The 20,678-nt window shown below is 32.7% G+C and overlaps 1 protein-coding gene across 1 annotated transcript; it reads right to left on the bottom strand.

The window, feature by feature from the left end:
- Positions 1-3,987: 3,987 nt before the first annotated feature.
- LOC116111522 (transmembrane protein 64-like) lies at positions 3,988-8,345 on the bottom strand. Its single transcript, XM_031397702.1, has 4 exons — positions 7,967-8,345; positions 6,324-6,560; positions 6,017-6,234; positions 3,988-4,358 (listed from the first exon to the last, which is right to left on the bottom strand). The coding sequence occupies exons 1-4, from the start codon at positions 8,219-8,221 to the stop codon at positions 4,178-4,180; spliced, it is 891 nt and encodes a 296-aa protein (XP_031253562.1). The 5' UTR covers positions 8,222-8,345; the 3' UTR covers positions 3,988-4,177.
- Between the last annotated feature and the right edge of the window lie 12,333 nt (positions 8,346-20,678).

Genomic DNA, 20,678 nt, shown 5'->3' with positions numbered 1-20,678 from the left:
TTTAAAAGTTTTTTAATTAAGTAGTGAATAAGTTTACTCACAATTGAACTTAAACTTATTCTATATGTGTTGAATGATTCATTTCTTTGTATAATTCAATGACTTAGATTTAAATATTGATTTTTTTTTATATGTTCCTTAAAATGACATGAGAACTAAACGTCTACAGTTGTTTTTTTTTTCAGAATATCCAAAATTGTCTTTTTTCAGATTGGTTATATGGCATATGTGGGATTGGTTCAGTCCGGGTTTGGAGGGTGTTGAGAGATGGGTTTAAGTGGGAATTTGTCAACAAGGTGTTAGTAGGCAGTTTGTGGGAAGTCAAGTCATGTGTGATGTTTCAGAGAGAAGTTTTGGAGTTCAGTGTCATCTTCGAGAGGTTGTTTCTCGAGTTGAATAGGTTGTTTCTGTGGAGGAAGAAGAGTTAGGGCATGTTATGAGGTTTAAGATGTCTATTTCAAGATTTTGATCTGTTACCTTGGCCTTGCTAGGCGGGTATGTTTGTGTGAAGAATTCAAATGTTTTTGGAAATTTGATGGGGTGTTTGATTTTTTGTGATTAATTGAATTGGGATTTCCTGTAGGTTGATGAGGTTGTTTTTGAAGCCATTGTGAATGATTTAACAGGTTTCATTCTTTTTTGTTTCTCTCATTATTTTTTATGATATGTTAGACAAGGCAGTGAACTTAGATGTTTGTTTGTGAGATTTACCCTTTGTATACACAAGAGTTGTGCTAGAAAACTAGATGAAACGTAAGTCAATGAGGAGTGAGTAACTTCTATCTACTAGTAGTGCTTTTGGGAACAGCATGGTTATTGGTGATGGCATTCTAACTCGTCAATGTCTGGTATTATTTTTCATACATTACATATATTTCCATGTGAGTTATAGATTGATATGGTACACACATAATGGTATGGTTTTGTCCATAGTCTCATCAATTGGATATGATATGTTTTAGCTACTGCACAATGTATTAGCTTCCAAGAATTGCACAACTTTCTCTTACTTTGTCAATTTAGCATATCATATGTGTTTATGTGTGTGTGTGTGAGTGTGATGGAATGAGGAACATCCTTTTAATTGTTTTTTTTTTTTTTTTTTTTTTTTTTTATCATAGAAAATGTTAGTTCTCAAACCCAGCAGCTAACTGATGGAAAGTAGAGACTATTCGAAAGGTAACTTTTCTTTATAGAGTAAAATTTGATGATTTATGTGCCAACTTAGTGTAATCTTAAAACACTTACTCTTTAAGTTTTCTAATGTCTAATGCATGTGAATTTTTTTTTCTGGTGCTTTTATGCAACCAGACTAAATTTAGTAACCATTATTTTCTTTAGTATAAACTCAACTCTGTTGAAAGAGTTTTTCAATAGAAATTTTTAAGTTTTTAGTGAACTTTTGCATAGAACTAGTTTGGATTAAAACATATGCGGATGTTTGACAAATTCTTGGATTCATATTCATATTTGGCTATTGACTAACCTCTTGACTTGATGACGAACTAAGTCATCAAGCCTTTGGGAATCAATGATCCTGTTTCTCTTATCGTTTTGATATAAATGGAGCTTGGAACTACAGTTTCCATCTTTTTAGTGCTTGACTAAGAATTGTTTCACTACAACAACAACCTATACACCACCTGTTGAGCAACGAATGGTCATTCCAAGTGTAGCCAGCCATTGCCCCACTCACAGGTGCTTACTTTAAACCATTGTTTGTTTATAAATTTCATATTATTACTGATTTATTTCTGAAGTAAATTGATTCAGTTTTGATTCCTTATATGCAGCCACTTTGGCATGTGTGGTCACAGTGAGCATTGATGGGGGTGACATTGAATAATTTAATGAACACTTCTTTTTTGGTAGACACAGTATGAAATTTTAAAAAAAAAATTTCCATTTATTTTGTTTTCTTGTCTTAAAACAATGTTATATGCAAAGTGTTTATCAATAGCATATTTATTATCAAAATTGCAAACTTACACTTAGATAGGTTATACATGTTTTTGTGGACTTTGTACATAATAGTTTGTGTTTGTGGCAATAAGTTTGTGTTGGATGAGAAGGATGACAAGTTTTATTTTATTTTATTTTGCTCATTCATGGTGCTGGCAGCCTTTTTAATAGTGAAAGATTAACTTTGGACCTCAAGGCAATGGTTATATTCCATAAGAACTACTAATTTTAAGAAGGGAAAATGTTATTTCAATTAATTATTATGTACAAATTGTTGTAAGAAAAGTGTTCAACTTCTTTTGCTTTGAAAATGGAATATATTCGTATCACTAAAATGTTCAGTATTATTTCGTTTTTCAATTAATTAATTTATTTGTGTCAAAACCACTCATAAGTTGGGGAGACTTTCAACTTCTATGTATTAATTCAATTAATTCAATTCCTGCTGAATTACAAACTGACAATTTCAATCTTCCATCACTTGCATTTTATCAAATTAAAAGAGAATGTGAAAATCTGTACTGCATACTATTATCATCTATCATCTTTATTTATCAAACCAATAAGCACAATACGGGGACCAATTAAGACATCCTAAATGGCAATCATATAACGATTCTCAGCAATCTTTAAACATAAAAACCGATTTAAAAAAAAAAAAAAAACAATAACAAAATTTCTATTATAATCAATATTTGATATTTTTTTTTTTGAAACAATATCTTTACAATTTTTTAAATATAAAAATTATAATAAAATAAAAACAATATAATATATAAACCTGCGCGCGTCTAGTAATATAATATAGCTATTGCCACTTAACCGATAAAAAACTGGACATGAACATTGATTATCTAAGAAATTGTAATAATTTATTATCTTGTTTGTTTTTAACATTGTGTTAGCATAAAACAACAAATAATAATGACACATTACTCATACCAATTAAAAGTTTACAAAATGTTTTGCTTTCCTATTAAATATATTCCACATATTTTAAGAGACAGATTTCAGAATATATTAAAAACATTCTTTTATTAATTTGCCAGTAAATCTGATAAAACTGATTTTGCCAGATTTACTGTTTTTAGTACCCATATAATATAATTGATCATTGTTAAAAACATTCCTACTCTTTCGATTAAAAAAAAAAAAAAAATCTTTAAACCCCATTTAATACCGAAAATACCCTATGAATTTAATTAGGTTTTGTTTTCCCTATTCCTCCAATTTCAAACTTAATTAGGTTCTTTCTTTACACTCCTTTTTCCAAATTTCCAATCGATTCGATTTGTTGTATAATTACTTTTTTTTCATAATTTTAGTATATATTTTATCAAACAGACAAATTTTTGAAATAAAACAAATATTTCATCAATTATCAAATTTAGTGTTAGAGTTAGGGTTCATGTAAGAAAATTAAAACAAGAATGTAAAATAAGTAGGAAAATTTAGAATTTAAAATGTCATTTTTAAAGATTTTTGATAAAACTACATTTGTCCAAAAAAAAAAAAGAGTAGAGATATTAATAAGTTGGATGAGAGCTTAAAATGACTCCCATTCACAGAAATGAAGCAGACAGTCCCAAAAGAATCAAACTAATGAAAGCCCCACATAATGTAAATAAAATTACCCCATTTAGTTGTCTACAAGTACAAGACAGATAATTTAACATTACACTTATTTTTTTCAATACGAAAAATAGAAAAAGGAATATGACAAAGAGAAACAAAACATTATGCTATATTCCAATCCAGATAACAAAAAATATCAACAACACTGCTCTTTTATAGAGCAGGCATATCTGCTGAATCATTAAAAACACTTTTACACTTCAAGAATAGAATTTCAACAATCTTCAGTTTAACCTTTTCTCCATTCAATTATGTACACACAAATGACTACAGTCAGAACCAATACATTTTCGAGGAACATAAACGAAAAATGAAATTAAAAAATCTATCCTCCCTATCATGCTAGATTTTTTTTTTTTTTTTTTCTTTTTTGGGTGCTCTATGTTTTCCCTTTTTTTGGGTGCTCTATGTTTTCCCTTCCACACTGTTTGCACAGCATAGTGTTTTCCTAAATTAACCAATGGATGAAGTTGTTTAATAAATAAAACAACATCCAGTCATACACTATGTTTTCAATATGCAAAGGCAACCTGGCTTGGCCTGTTTGACTGTATGGTTTTTCATAAATACAAACAGAAGCTTACTGCAGTAGTAGTTCTTCGTCCTTCTGTAACACTTTAAGCTGCCTTTTAGCATACACTGTAAAGAATATTGTGGCAGCCACGGATCCGCAGAAACCAAGAACATTGAAGATGATCTGTGGGGCTGAAAGAAAGTGCTGTTCTTGTGATGCATCTGCCAAGGTCCGTATCAAGATCCCACTGCATGATATCAAGATACCAATTAGTTCAATAAAACATAAAGATTTATGCACCTCAAGGCACTTCAGTAATCAACACATCTATTCCACAATGCAGAACGGAATAAAAGCAATGCAATTTCTTTAAGTTAAATAAATTATTATAAAAAAAGACGGACATAGAAATTAAAAGTGGCTGTTGAACAAATAAACTGGCGCTTCTTTCAACTAAAACCCCAAAAGAACATGACTATGTTGACTACTAATGAAATGATGGTGGTCCATTACACTGAAGGAGGCACTGCAGAAGAATGGAAAAATAAGAGTTTTTTAAGAAAAAGCAGCATATATTATCTGACATGTGAGAACTTGCCATGAAGTTAACAAAATTCATGGCACAATTTGGAGAGTACAAGGCCAGAATCAAACAAGTGATAACTGTCAGAGATAAATACCAGACTCTTTCCTCTTTGAAGATTACATCAGCAGGTACAGCACCTATGGATGAACACATTGTATCTGCCTAAATTTCATTCAGTCAACAAGCATAAGTTTTACTCATATCATCTCAGATGTTGATATAACTTCAGAAATAACATACTTTAGGAGTTAACCAGTGAATTAATCAACCTGTTTTATTAGCTGCTATTCTTGCCTTTTCAATTCTTATGAATTAAGGTTGCACAATTAGTGTGAACCTTCAGTGGTGGTGTTCACTTGGCAGTTTGGCAAAAAAGTTATAGGTGTCACTTTCCAATTCACGAAAGGTTGTTTCTGGTCTTTTGGCAAATCTTGATATTAGCAGAAAAGCGACATAAGGGAAACCTCTTCTGTTATATTAAGTAAGCTTTCAAGCTGCACTAAAATTGGGGATTTGGTCTAATGGTACAGGATTGACATTAAAATGAGGATCAATAAAGGAAAGAATCAACTTCAAAATAAGAAACCAATGAGAATCACTTCTTTTTCTTCAGTGCCATAAAGGCAAGTTCCAAACGATCCTCTTAGCTTTCTCTGGAGCAATCTACTCCAGGCACTTCCTTCTACCTTCTCCTAAATGTTAAGTTTGATCATAAACCAAATTCGATTACATTTAGGCACGCATGCACCTATACATCTACATGCAATAACAATAAGAGTTCCAACTTAACCATTCTTAAAAACTACACAGAATAAAATGAAAAGCTTGCAGAACAGCAGAATAATTCAATACGAAGTGAATGATTGAACATACCACCAGCAACCATCAAACATGTCTTTAACATGAAAATATTTATCTTTTCCAAAGATTAAACAAATTCAACAAAAATCAGCCAAAATTCAGTATATTAAACCAGCATAAGGCAGCAAATCACCTTTAAAATGAAAATGTATACTCTTTTCCCAATATCAACATAAACATTTAACAAGCATGGGTAATGATCAAGTCTAACCCATTCATCAATGCAAATGTACACTACAAATTCTTAAAGTAATTGATAAACTACACACATAGTTGTTTTAGCATGCATCTAAACAAGAGATTAATCTATGTGTATGAAATAGCATGTAAAAGAATAAATTATATGCAAATGTCCTGAAAAAAGAAAAAGAACACACAGAACAACAAACTATTCTATGAAGAAGAAAAAAAATAGGACAAGAATGCACCAAGAGAGATTTGACAGATAGAGTCCATACGTGTAAATTGTAACAAAAATTTCAGGTACCATTCCAACCAATGACCCCAAAAAGTAGGGACCATACTTTACACGTGTCGCCACAGCACAGTAATTGTATATAATGTATGGAAAAGGAGAAATTCTGATTAATGCTACAGTTCGAAATTGATGAAACCAGTTTCCTTCGCCAGCTGCTCTTAGAATAGCAGCTTTCTTCGGATATTTCTCCAACCACCCCTGCATAAGAATCAAAAAATGATTCAGAGAGAGCAGGCTTACATGCAAAATAAGTAATGGAGAAACAAATTTTGGATGATCATACACACTTGAATTTTATGAAGGAAAAGAGAACCAATGAAATACGGAAGTGATATGCCCACAGCCACTGCTGGCATAATTAGAAGAAAACCAAAGCCATAACCAAATGTCATCCCAGCAACCCACATAGAAGGAGAAGATGGCAAAAGGAAGGTGGGGAATAATGCCACAGATGCAAAAACCAGAAGTGCCAGTATTGGATGACTAAATGTCGTCGTCTCCCAATTTATGATGGGAATAACCTCCTGGAAAGTGGAAATATCAATTCAATAGTTAGGTTACACAGACACGAAAAGAAAAACAATCACACATATCCTAAATGAGATATGAACTCTATTATAACATCATCTGAAAGTACGTAGTAATAACATCACTAATAATAAATAGTTAGAATATTTCAGCCACAGTTCATCAATTTATACCTGGCTGTTTACACAAACAATTTTCTTAAATTAACTTGCAAAGCATTGAACTACCAACAGATGTAGTAGACAAAATAACATTACAAAACGTATAAGAACTGGGTAAGGACAAGTACCCACAGATGTATTTCTAGACTAGCTGTAACAATTGTAAAACATAATTAGATAATAATTCTAAATGTTAGCCACATATATCCCACATGGTATAGGAATATATGTTACCTATATCATTGACTTGGACCAACAAAATTGCTGGTGTTTCACCGAGAAAACATACTACACATGCTAAAGTTTACTTACTACTCACTATGATCCAAAATTTAGCACATTCTGACAAGCTAAAAATGTTGATTTGATTGATTAACATGAAGTACGAAGCCATTCCAATTAAAAAGTCCACTTTGGTGCTCTTTCTACACAGTTTGAAATTAACTTATGGAAAATCATATTCAAAAATCTCATAACAGGAGAGACCATCAATATTTATACACACAATTACAAAATACAAATAATATCCAAAATAGCCACGAGCAACCACATAGAAAAGTTAGTTTCACAAGGGGTAAGGTAACAAAAAGATTGAAAAATCTCATGCAACTCTTTATGCCATTACAAAAAACATTCAGGAGTTTTAACCATTTTGATCCATATGTAACCAGAAAAACCACACTGCTCTTTAACAAAAGAAACCCCCAAAAACAAAATCTTCCCAAATAAACAATCAAACAATCAATAAAGTTTAACAAACCCACACTCCAGCACAGTTAGTGAACCTCATGGCATACATCCTAATTTATAATCTTCCTAACTACAATAGCTTGCAAGTCTCTAGTAAGATTATGGTCATATAGAAACTTATAAAGGTCTTACCCATTTAGAAAAAACCAAGAGCTCAGCAATGCAACAAAACCCACACGTGGAAAATTACAACTAATGCATCCTCATGATACAAATACATTCCAAAAAAAAAAAAAAATACAAACTCATTCAAATCAATAGGAAAACTAACCCTATGCCTAAGATTTAAAAAGCAGAAAAACCAAAAAACATTTGAAAATGCAAAACAACCAAAGATTCAAAACACAATCGCCATACATATGCATAACAAAACCCAGATGCAGAAGATTGAAATTACATGAAACTAAGCCCACCCACAAACGTAAATACACGAATTAAGCACGAAAGAGAATAAATTCTCGTAAAAAATTGAAATTTAAGAGGAGACTGACCTTATCCATGAAAAAGGGACCGACCCATTTGAGAAATACAGCAGCTAATAAGCCTAAACATGTGAGCAATAAACCCAACTTGACCCAGTACCAGACTGAGCCACAACTGCATCTTCTGGGTGAACCAGGCCCATCCTGTTCACATTGTCTCAATTTCACATACTCTCCATTTTTATTATTATGATTATTTTCTTCCAAATCTATTCTCACCCCCAGCTCCGGCACAACCTCATTTTCTTCCTCATAATAAGTCATGGAATAATAAAAAGAAACACAAAAAGGAAAATTTGTGAGAGTTATTTCAATTTCTGTTAGTTCCTTGAGAAAATCTGAGAGAAAATAATGTTCATAGAGGTGAAGACTGGTAGATGAGATGAGAGACAAGAAGGCAAGTAGAGAAAACCCCAATGCTTTAGTCTTTATTTTTATAGAGTAAACAGTATTTTCCCACCCAAGCTTTGGCGAGTTTCAGTTCCCCCCCCTGATTTCATAAATTACAATTGTCACCCTTAAATTAATAAAAAACTTTAATCTAACAGTTAAAAGGGTAAAATGGTCATTTCAAAGATAAAAATTTTAAAACAACCCTTTGCTCCTCAAATTCACCCCACTGAAAATTTTTAAAATATCCATTCACTTCTCAAATTCACCCCACCGACAATTTTAAGTCATTTCGTCCTGTTTCCAGCACAATCGACCCCTCTCAACACCACCATTACAATCCCCTCAACCCCCACATCAAAATCCCTAACCTCCCCACCTGATTGCACCCCCCCCCCCCCTCCCCCCAATCATTGGTCATCGCTTTTAGTGTCAATCGATGTTTTATCCAAATTCTAGCAAGTCCCGACACTGAAAACCACCCCCAAGACCACCAATAGCATTGTCGGCTTTCCCCCACCAAAACCCCCAACACCGCTGACTGCAATTGCTCACCGATCGCCGTCGCCTCTCCATTAGGTTTTTGTGTTTTATCGCCTCTTTCCAACCAAATTCCAGCACCTCGCCAAGGTGCATTTGAGTGAAAAAGTTAAGGGTTTTGGTGAGGAGGATAAGGGGATGCTAATGGTGTTGTCGGAATTAGGCCAAATTTTTGGCTTGGCCAAGATCTCCTCTAGGGGTTATTTGAGAGAAATTTGAGATGTTGGGGTTATTTGAGAGAAAAGTAACTTTGTTAATTTAAGGGTGGGAATTGGAATTTATGAAACCAGGGTTGGGAAAAAATTCCCCAAACCTTGGGTGGGACAATGTCGTTTACTCATTTTTATATTTTTAACGTTTAATTTCTTGGCATATAGTATTTGCCACTATTCAAACGGCATCGTTTGATGTTTTGTGCGTACGTGGCCCAATGGTATTTGCATAGCGTCAAAAGTGAGATAATTATTAATGAAGCAAACGTGCTAGGCCAAGGCAAGCATGGTTTCTTATTAAGAAATCGGGATCCTTCTTTCTTTTTCTTTTTTTTTTTTCTTTTTTTTAATAATAATAATAATTATTTATTGTTAATAATATAAGGTTTGTTTGATACATTATATAAAATATGATATTCTAAAAAATTATTTTAAATAGGATATGATAGGCTAAAAGTGGCCTTGGTATAATATCTCAAAATTATATCAGAATTGGATAAAAATAAATAGTTATTTGGTACATTTTTAGAAAATATTTAGATTATTTTTTAATCTTCTAGATTTGTTAATTTAGCTAAACACTCTCCTACAATAAGAGTTTACAAATTAACAAAAACACCCCCACCCACCTAACCTACTACTAGCAGTCGATCACCACCACTATCGGACGGTGATTAAAAGTCGCTGGAATGGCATACGACTAACTAGATCTGGACGATCTGGTCTTTTTCCAGTCACATCCACCGTGCACGATTAGCCAGATCCAAGTCGGTCGTGCATCGTTTCGACGATGGTAGCAGTGGTAGCAGTTCCTGGCAATTGACAATGGCTTGGGTGGTTGTGGTGTTTTTGTTGATTTATAAAATTTTATTGTGAAAGGTAATTGTTAAAATGTTTTGAGTTGAATAGAATATGATTGAAAAATATAAACAATATTGGATTTTTCATTTTCAATCTAAAAAATGCTTTTGAATAGGATTGAATTTTGAATGGAATTTCGTCAATATTAAAATAAACATGTTTTTTACTGTTTATTTTAAATAGGATAATATAACAGATTTTAAAAAGTTAAACAAATAGGGACATATCTTCTCTAAGATTAAGGTTTAAGAATGTGGTATTTTAGTAATTTAACATGCATATTTATTTAATTTTAAAATGAGGATGAAGTGAGGTTTGTGAACTATTATTGTATATCTTTTCATTAATTGTAATGATAACAATAAAAAGGACAAACCAGTTTTAATTTATATTAAATTTATAAGTAAATGACATGGTCCCACCTAAGGTTTAGCAACCCTAAATTTTGATACTGATGATTGTATTTACTCTAATTTTTCACCTTTAAATTAATAGAAAATCATTTAATAAAATAATTAAATAGTAAAAAAGTTATTTGCATTGTATTAAATCTGAAACAAAAATAAAAATTTCAAAATAATCCACTACAACTAAAATTCCTCTTAGAAGCACCCTCTCTCTAAAAATCAACCCGTTTTTTTATTGAAAGTGTCGACACTGTCGTCGACTGATTTAAGTCAATTTCTGTCGATTTTCTCACCGAAACCGGCCAAAATTAACTCCTTTTCACAAATCCAACCCTTTCCCACCTCAAATTAGACCAGATGCCACTGTTTTTGTCGTCACCAACCATTTTTTTCCAGTTGCCTCTTGTCTTTCTAAGTCAAATTCTGACCAAATTCAGCGGCCAAAATCAAATCTTCCACCACCTTTTTAACCGTCAACCTCCACTCTATAAAACCCCTCAATCCTTGTCACCTAATTTCCTTTTAATCCTGGTTATAGGGGTGAAAATCAAGTTGAGCCGCTTGAACTTGGCCCAATTTTGGTCAGGCTCGACTCCATAATAATTGAGTAGAGCTTGAGTTTGAGTAACTCAAATACTTATTCGAGTCAAGTTCGATCATGGTACAACTCAAAAAGCTCGATTAAGCTTGATTAAGCTCGATTAAGTTCGATTAATATGAGTTCGAATTCAAACTCGAATTATAATTTTAAGAACCGAGTTTGAATTCGAATATGATTCCTCAAACTCGGTATATTTGAGGAATAGAGGACACGTAGAGAGGAGGAAGAATGGAGTGACAGGTGGATTGTTGTGGTGATGAGTTGGCGTGAGGGTGTTTCAGTTATTGCTTTGGCTTGACTTCAACTTGCGGTTGCGGATAGGAATGTCTCTGTATTTGTATTCGTATTTGTTGAGCGACCGAGTATGAGTAAGCATTCACTCATTTAAAGCTGATTGGGCGGTGCCGAAGGCGACAGAATGTTGACAGCTGAGGTGGGTACTTTTGGACTATAACGCGATTAGAATTCGACACGTGTTATTCAGCTTGCTGGCTCTAACCACAGCAACTGACACCCAAGATTCTTTCAGGGTATGAAAGTCTGAATAATATTTAAATTAAGAAATAATAATATAAAGGGGATGACTTATTGGAAAATGATTGGTGGACGGGGTAGATAATAATAATTTGAGAAATTGTTGAAAGTGCTTAAGTAGGATGATGATTGACATTGATGTGACACATTTGTTATTACAACAAGGTTGTGCTTATTTAATTATTTATTCTATCATATGTGATTATAATTTGTGTTATTCAAGCATAGGTATGTATTAAGCATCAATGTTATAGACACCGATGATAGCTGATATTGAAATTTTACATTGATCTACATGATATTTGACTTGAACGTGATCACATAGGATACGATACAAGACTTTTGTAAATAAACGATCATCCAACAATTATGAACGACCATTCATTCACGAATGGACAAAGGTTCAAAAAAAATAAATAAAAATCAATAGACTTCCATCCATATACTATGGACAAACGTCCATTTACTATGGACTACTGTCCAAATTATATAGACGACCGTCCAAAAAAGCATAGTATGGACACCAGTCCATCTCGTGTGGACGGTCGTCCATACTTTGTTAATTTTTTTTCGTTTACAAAAATCAATAGTTTGTTAATGCGCTTTACAAAAAGTGCCAAAATTTTAGATGAAATAACCAAAAAAAAAAAAAAAAAGTCCACATGAGAGGATTGGTGTCCATACTTTGTTAACTTTTTTTTTTTTTTTTTAAACAAAATCAATAGTTTGTCTAATACTCTTTATAATAAGCACCATTTTAGATGAAATAATAAAAAAAAAAAAATCATTTTTATTGTAGCTTCATTGTTTTCTCATTTTTTTCTCTCTTCTCGCTAGTGTTGAGTTCTGCTTACTCTTCTACCTCGGTTTCTTCCCAACAGCCAACTGTTTAGGGTTTTCACAGGAAAGCCACTCTTTTTATAGAGATAATGCTTAGCATGGAAAGAGAACAAGGATATCAAACATTTTAAAGCTTAGAAATATGTTAAGGTAAATAATTTTTGAATTATTTTATGTATTTATTAGTTTCATATTCTATTTTGGATTGATATATGTTACAATACAAATAATTGATAGATAATATTTGTTGGTAATTGTTGTGAGCTAGATTCGTGAACGCGAAAACTGGTATAGGCCTGTGCCATGAAAATTACGGAATATGGAAGGGTCCAGTTTGCTTCGTTTCAATGATGTTGAGGTAAATTGTGTTCGAAACTTTAATTTTTTCATTAACATGATTTTAAATATATTGTATTGTATTGTTTCTTATGATGTGTTGTATTAGTATATTCAAATTTGGTTTATTATAAAACCATTCAATTAGGAAAATGAATGTGATGAATTAGAAGATACGGGATGTGCAGAGGAAGAAGTGGAGCCTCATATTGGAATGATGTTTGATTCAGTTGATAGTTTGGTGAAATATTACAAAAGGTATGGGAATAGAAAGGGTTTTGAAGCAATGATACCTACGTCAAAGAAATGAGATGATGGGGAGATGAGAAACGTGACAGTGGCGTGTTATTGTTCTAGGAAGGAGAGAAGTAAATCTAGAAATACCTTGAAAAAACAGTCTGTTGCTAAAACAATTTGTAATAGTTGGATTAGTGCAACTTTGAATGGTGAATGCAAATGGGAAATTAAATCAGTTGTGCTTGAACATAATCATGATCTTACAAGTCCGACGAAAAGAAGATATTTCAAGGTAAACCGAATGATACAACCTTTTGTGAAAATGAGGCTTGAAGTTAATGATCAGGTTGAGATTAGACCGTGTAAAAATTTTCAGTCATGTTCAATTGAGGCAAGAGGTGTAGAGAAGTTGACGTTTCTACAAAAAAGATTGTAGGAACTATATTGAAAAAGTTAGAAGGCTACGACTTGGAGTTGGAGATGCTTCGGCAGTACTCGTGTATTTTATGAAAATACAAAAGGAGAATTCAAATTTCTGGTACATGATTGATGTAGATGAAGAGAGTTGATTAAAGAATGTGCTATGGGTTGAATGCATGGATTTTGCTCATAATGGAATTATCACTGATCATAAGGCTATGCAAAATGCAATTGAGATTGTTTTCCCTGGTAAAAGACATAGGTGGTGTTTGTGGCATATAATGAAGAAACTGCCTCAAAAGTTAAGAGGGTATAAGGAATATGAAACTATAAAGTTTAAGTTACAAAATATTGTGTATGATTCATTGACACGTGAAGAGTTCGAAGAACGGTGGAACAAATTCATTGATGTGAACAACTTTCACAAGAATGAATGGTTATGTGGATTGTACAAAGAAAAAGTATGTTGGGTGCCTGCATTTCTTAGAGATACTTTCTGGGTAGGTATGTCTACTACCCAATGTTAGTGAAAGTATGCATGCATTTTTTTATGGATATGTAAATTCCAAAACAACGTTGAAACAATTTGTGGAACAATATGATAATACATTGCGAGATAAAGTGGAAAAGGAAAGGGAGATTGATTTTAGATCTTTCAAATCTTTGATACCATGCATAACTAATTACCCTATTGAGAAACAATTTCAAAATGCATACACAACTGCAAAATTTAAAGAGTTTCAAGAAGAGATTGTGGGGAAGATTTATTGTGAATTATCTATTCTGAAAAGTCTGATTCGTATGAGGAGTATCAAGTTTAGAAGATGTTTGGTTTGGAGATAGTAATCGGCGTGTTCCTTTTCTGGTATACTTTGAAGAAAGTTCATGCGATATTTGTTGTAATTGTCATTTGTTTGAGCTTAGAGGGATTTTATGTCGACATGCCATTATTGTGTTGATTCATAAAAGGGTTTCACACGTTCCTGATAAGTACATTTTATGGCGTTGGAGGAAAAATATAAATAGATGTCATACGAAAATCAAGGTAAGTTATAATAGGTAGAGCACCAACGTTGAAGGACAACATTTTGAGAAGTTCTCTAATATAATGCTGACAATAACCGATATGGCATCAAATAATGAGGAAGACTGTAATATGTTGATGGAATTTATGATTGGCATCAGAAAAAAGTTGAAGCAGAAGGAAGGTGAGGGAGGGCTTGGTAGTAAAGATGGGGACAATCCTCCTAAAGAGAGGAATGATCTAATTATTAGTCCACAAGCAGTTCGCAGCAAAAGTCATTTTCCATGCAAAAGAAAGCAATCAAAGGTTGACGAAATTGTACATAGGGCTAAAAATAAAAAAAATTACGAAAATAAAGAATTGGTACGAGTTATACACCTATTCTTACATGATATTTGTTTTTGAAACATTATTTACTTATTTAAAGTTTATAATAATATTTACTTGATTATTATTGTGTTATGCTGCTTTTTAGGGAAAGAATCATTAGCAAAGCAAGACAACATTGCTGAAAGTGTATCGGGATTTCAAGTGTTGTCAAATGATGTTGCTGCTACCTAGGTATGTGATATGTATGTTGCATAATTGTAAAAACCTTATGTTTTCTATAACGTGTACTGAATTGTGGTTGTTAAACATTGACAGCTGTCCACTGGTTCGGTTCAAAATGTTGTAGGAAAAAGTAATTTATGTACTAGGCTTGAGAATGTAAATGATGAACATGTTTCGTTAGGAGAGATTTAATATCGTTAATCGGTTGAATCATATAAAATTGTATTCGGTAGAAATTATTCGTGCTTTGGTTAATTTCTGACGAATGCAGTTGAGTTGTATGCTGATTCAGTTGTTTTGTTTTTATTATTTTTGTCGCTGGTTGGGTAAGAGTAGGTTGTTTGTTGTAGGGTTGTGAATTCATAATAATAACATAAATGTAACTTATTCTGAATGTTTTCAGTATATATTATCGTCACATTTCAGTATACATTATTCTGCATTTATTTGAGATTTGAATTTTGATTCCTTTTGGTATGTCTAGTATTACATATACATTTGTATTGAGATATGTATTGAACAATAATTAATGATATGAATTTGTGGCAATATAATCTTCGCACATAATATTCATAGTGACAATTAACATTCATATGATATTAGAGAAGTTCAGCTAATTGAGAACATCTTGTGAAATCAAACCTTATTAATTAACATATTTATAAACAAAAGGCAAATATAATATGTGTATATAGAGTTTAGTATTTGAACTACATATAATGACAATTAACATTCATAGTGCGTTCCCCAAGGATATTGAGAAGGTGGAGGCTGTTAAGAAGTTCTTCATCATAGTGTAAGGGGTGAAGGCTAATTGGAGGAGGAGGAGGCTATTGATAATTTCTTCATCATGCTGGAAATTTCCGTTATGCGTTCCCTAAGGATGTCAACTGTTTCTTCTATTCTTAATGTGAACGAGTTGAAATCACTTTGCAACTGATCATGTTGTTCCTGCATTTTCCTCTCCATACGTGAAAAACTCTCCTCTTGAAACCTTTCGATCCACTCAAATTTGCTTACTATTTCATCTAAGGTATGAGAAGACATTTCTTGTACATTCTAAGAAGATCTAGGTTCAATATTTGTTCATTTTGCACACATAGACTCGTCCTTGATTTTCCTTTTCTGGAACGGGGACACCTTTCTGAACCGTTGCCTCTTCCTCCATTTCATCCCTAATTAGAAACCATTCTCCTACCACATTCTTTTTAATCAAACCCATTTTACACAATGTGACATCCCCCAACAAATTATTTGCAAAAAATGTAATCTTATTTGCTTCATCAGAAAGGGTGATCTCTAAACCCAACTTCTCACATAGCGTAACAAGCATCCCCCAATTTATTTCTCCTTTTTTTGCTTTAATCTCTCATAACTTCTTAATCAATAACTTTGTTGAAATTACTTGCCTCCCTGTTATTGCTGCTTCCATGAACAATAAATCATTGACTGTCACATTTTCATTTGTCTCTTTCCTACCATTAAATGTGAAAGTCAGAAATTTGTGAAATACTCTCATGGCAGGATTCTTTAACTTTGTAGATTTATACCTATGTGGATAGTAAACCCCTATTCTAGAAACATCTATCCAAGCTTGTTTGGAATCCCACGTTCTGGATACGTTATCCAAACCTTCAAAATCAAACCCTATCCAAATTGCTAAATCCTGTGACCTCACTACACAATTCTGATTCTTTAATCTAAAAAACATTGTATACGTTGGAAAATCATCAGTATTTGTCTCCACAACTGCCAAACTACTAAAAAACTTATAGATCAAATGCTTATATCCATCATATCTAATACTCACCAATTGGACCCATTTCAAATTACGGATCCAACTATTAATCTCATCGCCTAAACCCAAACTTGCTATAAATCCTAAATCCAAACTTCTTCTAAGACAAATATCTCTTTTCGCCATTTCTTTGTATTGCTTTTTATATTGCAAGTCTCGAAATTGGATTCCAAATGACGATGTGTCTCCATGATGAATGGTTATATTTTTTGCTCTTACCATTTTCTGCTTTCTTCTAAAATCATATTAAAAAAGGGAGAACTATCATGAAGAGTATGTAGAACCTGACAAATGTTCTCAAAGAACAGTATGAAAAGAATAATTTAAAGCAATTTTGCAATTCTTTGAAATTAAAAGAACAAAACAAGTTTACAATTAGAAATAATGATTTACTAGCTACAACTAGAACAAATACAAAACATTGATCAACTGGATTGTTAATAATGTATTTTCAGCTGACGACAAAGCAGAAGTCTCCCATCCCACATGTTCTCTGGATTGGGTTTAATTTGAGAAATGAATTGGTTCAAGGACAGATACTCTCTATTTCCCAGTTTTCACCTTGATTGTTCCTAATTTAAGCAAAATATTTGACATAAAAATGTTATCACTAGGGACTAATACTGACCAACTGCAGAAGTCATTGGCAAAAAAATCACTAATCCATATTCAATCAAAGACTCGTGTGGGCTGTTCTCTATCTCCTTATGGGAGGAATGGGTTACCATGAGTGGAGTAGAGGGGAATTTTTTTTTTACTTGATGTGTAAATAAAAATTCCCCTCTGCTCAATGATATTCCCAGCAGTTCAAATTGGCCTCCTTAAGGACTCTTAATAATCTGCTCTCCTTTCCGTAAAATCACACTCCTTAATATACTAATTCCACTAACTGAATGATTCCCTCCCTAGCACACTTACTCTTCACACAAGAATATCACCTAACCAATCTCCACTAACACATGCTCACATGCCACTCACACCTCCTGCCATCTTTTATCCTTATGCCCTTTATACACCTTCTTACTGATGGAACTCCCTGCCAATTTCACACTAACCAGCAAGCAATAGGCAACAAAAATGTAGATAACACAAAAAAAAATTCTGGAAGCAATCATACAATGTACTGTAGCAATTCATTCTTCTTGATACTACCTTTCTCAATTATTTTTCTGAATTCAAACCAATAACATCACAAAAATTGGCAGGGAGACAAACATCTAAAAACAAGTTTCCTCCTACATTGTGCTCCATTAGAAATAGCAGAGCAACCAGGAAAAAAGCATTGTAGAACCAAGTACCAAAAAGTTATCAAACTTTTGCTGCTCAATAGCAGCAACTATCTTTTTCAATTGTTTTTCTAAATTCAAACCAATAACATCACAAAAATTCATTGACATGATGAACACAAACCAAATAAACACAATAATGAATCCACACTCCTTAATAATAAAACCAAATAAACCAAATTCACATTTTTGCATAGATTAAATATGCCTCATCATCAATGCAAATAGCATTATTGCACAACCAATTAACATATATCCTTCAGACAGTTTTGATGCAAATTATTAGGGCTTCTACCTAGCAAAACCCAGCCAAATAATCTTTATATACCTGGAACAGTTTTGATGTTCCTGTGAACTTTCTTCAATAAACGATAAGCAAGAGAGAAATGAAGTACGGACCAAAAATTACCCACATATGTTATGTGGTTCAACTATGTAGTCTAGCCGTAGTCCAGACAATGAAGATGAAGAAGTGAACAACGGTGGCAGATGTAATGTGGCTTCAATGGTTTCTTCTATTTTTCATTTTTAGAATTAGTTTTGGAACCCTCAATTAGGAAAGCTTGTAGCATTTTTGTTTTAAAAATATATTTTTATTATTTTTAACAAAGTATGGACGCCAGTCCATCTCATGTGAACAACCGTCCATACACTAGGGACGACCATCCACATGAGATGGACTGGCGTCCATACTGTGCTTTTCTGGACAACTGTTCATATAATTTGGATGGCAGTCCATAGTAAAGGGACGCTCGTCCATAGTATATGGACGAGAGTCCATTGATTTTTTCTGGACCCTCGTCCATTTGTGAATGAACGGTCATCCATAAAATATGGACGGCCATCCATGATTATTGGACGGTCGTTCATTCATGGAAATCTTGTATCATGTTCTACGTGGCCACGTTCGAGTCAGGTACCACGTAGATCAGTGCAAAATTTCGGTACCAACTTTCATTGTCCATAGCATTTTTGACGTATTAACATGCCATGTACATATTCAACTTCATCTTTTTTTTTTTTTTTTAATGAAAATAATTGATTAAAAAAATGAAAAAGAGTTTCGTATGTTTTTCTAAAAACAATATTTTAAAAATGTGAAAAATAAAAATTTGTTGGATATTTTTGTTTGAAAATAATATTTCAAAAATATAATTTAAAGTCACAGTGCACAACAAAATATAATCAAAGTTGATCTTTATTTGATCTGCTCAAAGAGATGACATTAAAAGTTTAATGATTTTAAATATCTTATGCAAAATCTTATGGAGTCATTGTAAAATAAAAAAACAAAATATCTAATAATAAAGGTGAGAAAATAATGATAATTACTTTAAACTATAATGTTTCCCCCCTATAATTTCCTGTTTAAACTAATTAAAAAGATCGGCACAATACTACAGGGGTTTACAGTTTGATAGAAATCTTGGAGGTTTAAAGAAATATAGAGTTCAGGTGAGGAGAAGATATCCTTAAAGTAATTACCCCGAAAAAAGTAAAATAAAATTATTTAAACCTTCGGATATTGTCAGTAGAGGACAAAGTTTTATGAAACAGTATAAAAGGACATAAGTTTCAAAATAGCCTAAAAAGGGTCAAAACTCCGTTAATTTCTGTTAAATTTAACGAAAAAGATACATAAATGCCTATACATTAATATTTATAGAAAATGTTAAACCCTTATGTGTTTTAATGTGCCAAAATTAACAAAAATAATTGTATAAGAACTAACAAAATTCTAAGGCATGATATAAGTCGTGACCAAAAATGAAAATGCAGAAAATAAGCTTGGAATGCCTATTCCCAATTCCAGGCAAGTCATTCCTTACGGAACAACCCTGTTTCTTAAGTTGTTACACATTCTGTCCAATCTGATTAAAACTCTAAGCAAGATGTTCCATATGAAACCATAGTTAGTAAATACGGGTACGGTAAAAAAAGGTACGGGAATTTTACGGGAATGATACAGCAAACGGTAAAAAATATGTTTATAAAAATTCGGCCTTAAAATTCGGATACGGGAAAAATACGGTACGTATACATACGGGTTTAATACGGTATATTGTCAATAATACGTTTTGAAAAATATGGCAATATTAATCCTGATTTTAGTACTTTTTATGATCATTGAATTAATTATTCTCTATTTTTACTTATAGGTGTATGATTTATATCTTTTTTAATTATAATATTTTAGTTTATTATTACAAATATTATAGAAGCGATCAATTATTAAATAAAACAAACAATTTTATTTGTCTTTAAGTTGAAGAAGAAGAAGATAAGACGAAGAGTGGTGTTTGTTGAAGAATAGTTGAAGAGGAAGAGAGGTAGAGACGCCAAAAAGAGAAGAAGAGAGAAAGAGGGCACAAAAAAAGAGAAAAAGAAAGAAAGGGCGCCAAAAAACAGAAGGAGAGAGGAAGCGGGCACAAAAAAGAGAAGGAGAGGCGCCAAAAAGAGACTGACGTCGCTCTGGGTAAAAAGAGACTGAGCATAAAACGACGTCGTTTTGATCAAATTTCACCTAAAACAACGTCGTTTTGGCTCAATAAATAACAAAATTTTGTTTTTAAAAATACAGCCGAATTATAAGCGAATTATACGGCTAAGGCATGTAATTTGCGTATAATTCGGCTGTGCTTATAGAATACGGGAATTCGCGTATAAAACGCAAATTTACTAA

This window comes from Pistacia vera, unplaced genomic scaffold (genome assembly GCF_008641045.1).
Source record: "Pistacia vera cultivar Batoury unplaced genomic scaffold, PisVer_v2 Contig642, whole genome shotgun sequence".
Lineage (NCBI taxonomy): Eukaryota > Viridiplantae > Streptophyta > Magnoliopsida > Sapindales > Anacardiaceae > Pistacia > Pistacia vera.
Note: the sequence above shows the minus strand (reverse complement) of the source record. Positions and strands in the feature narration are given on the sequence as shown.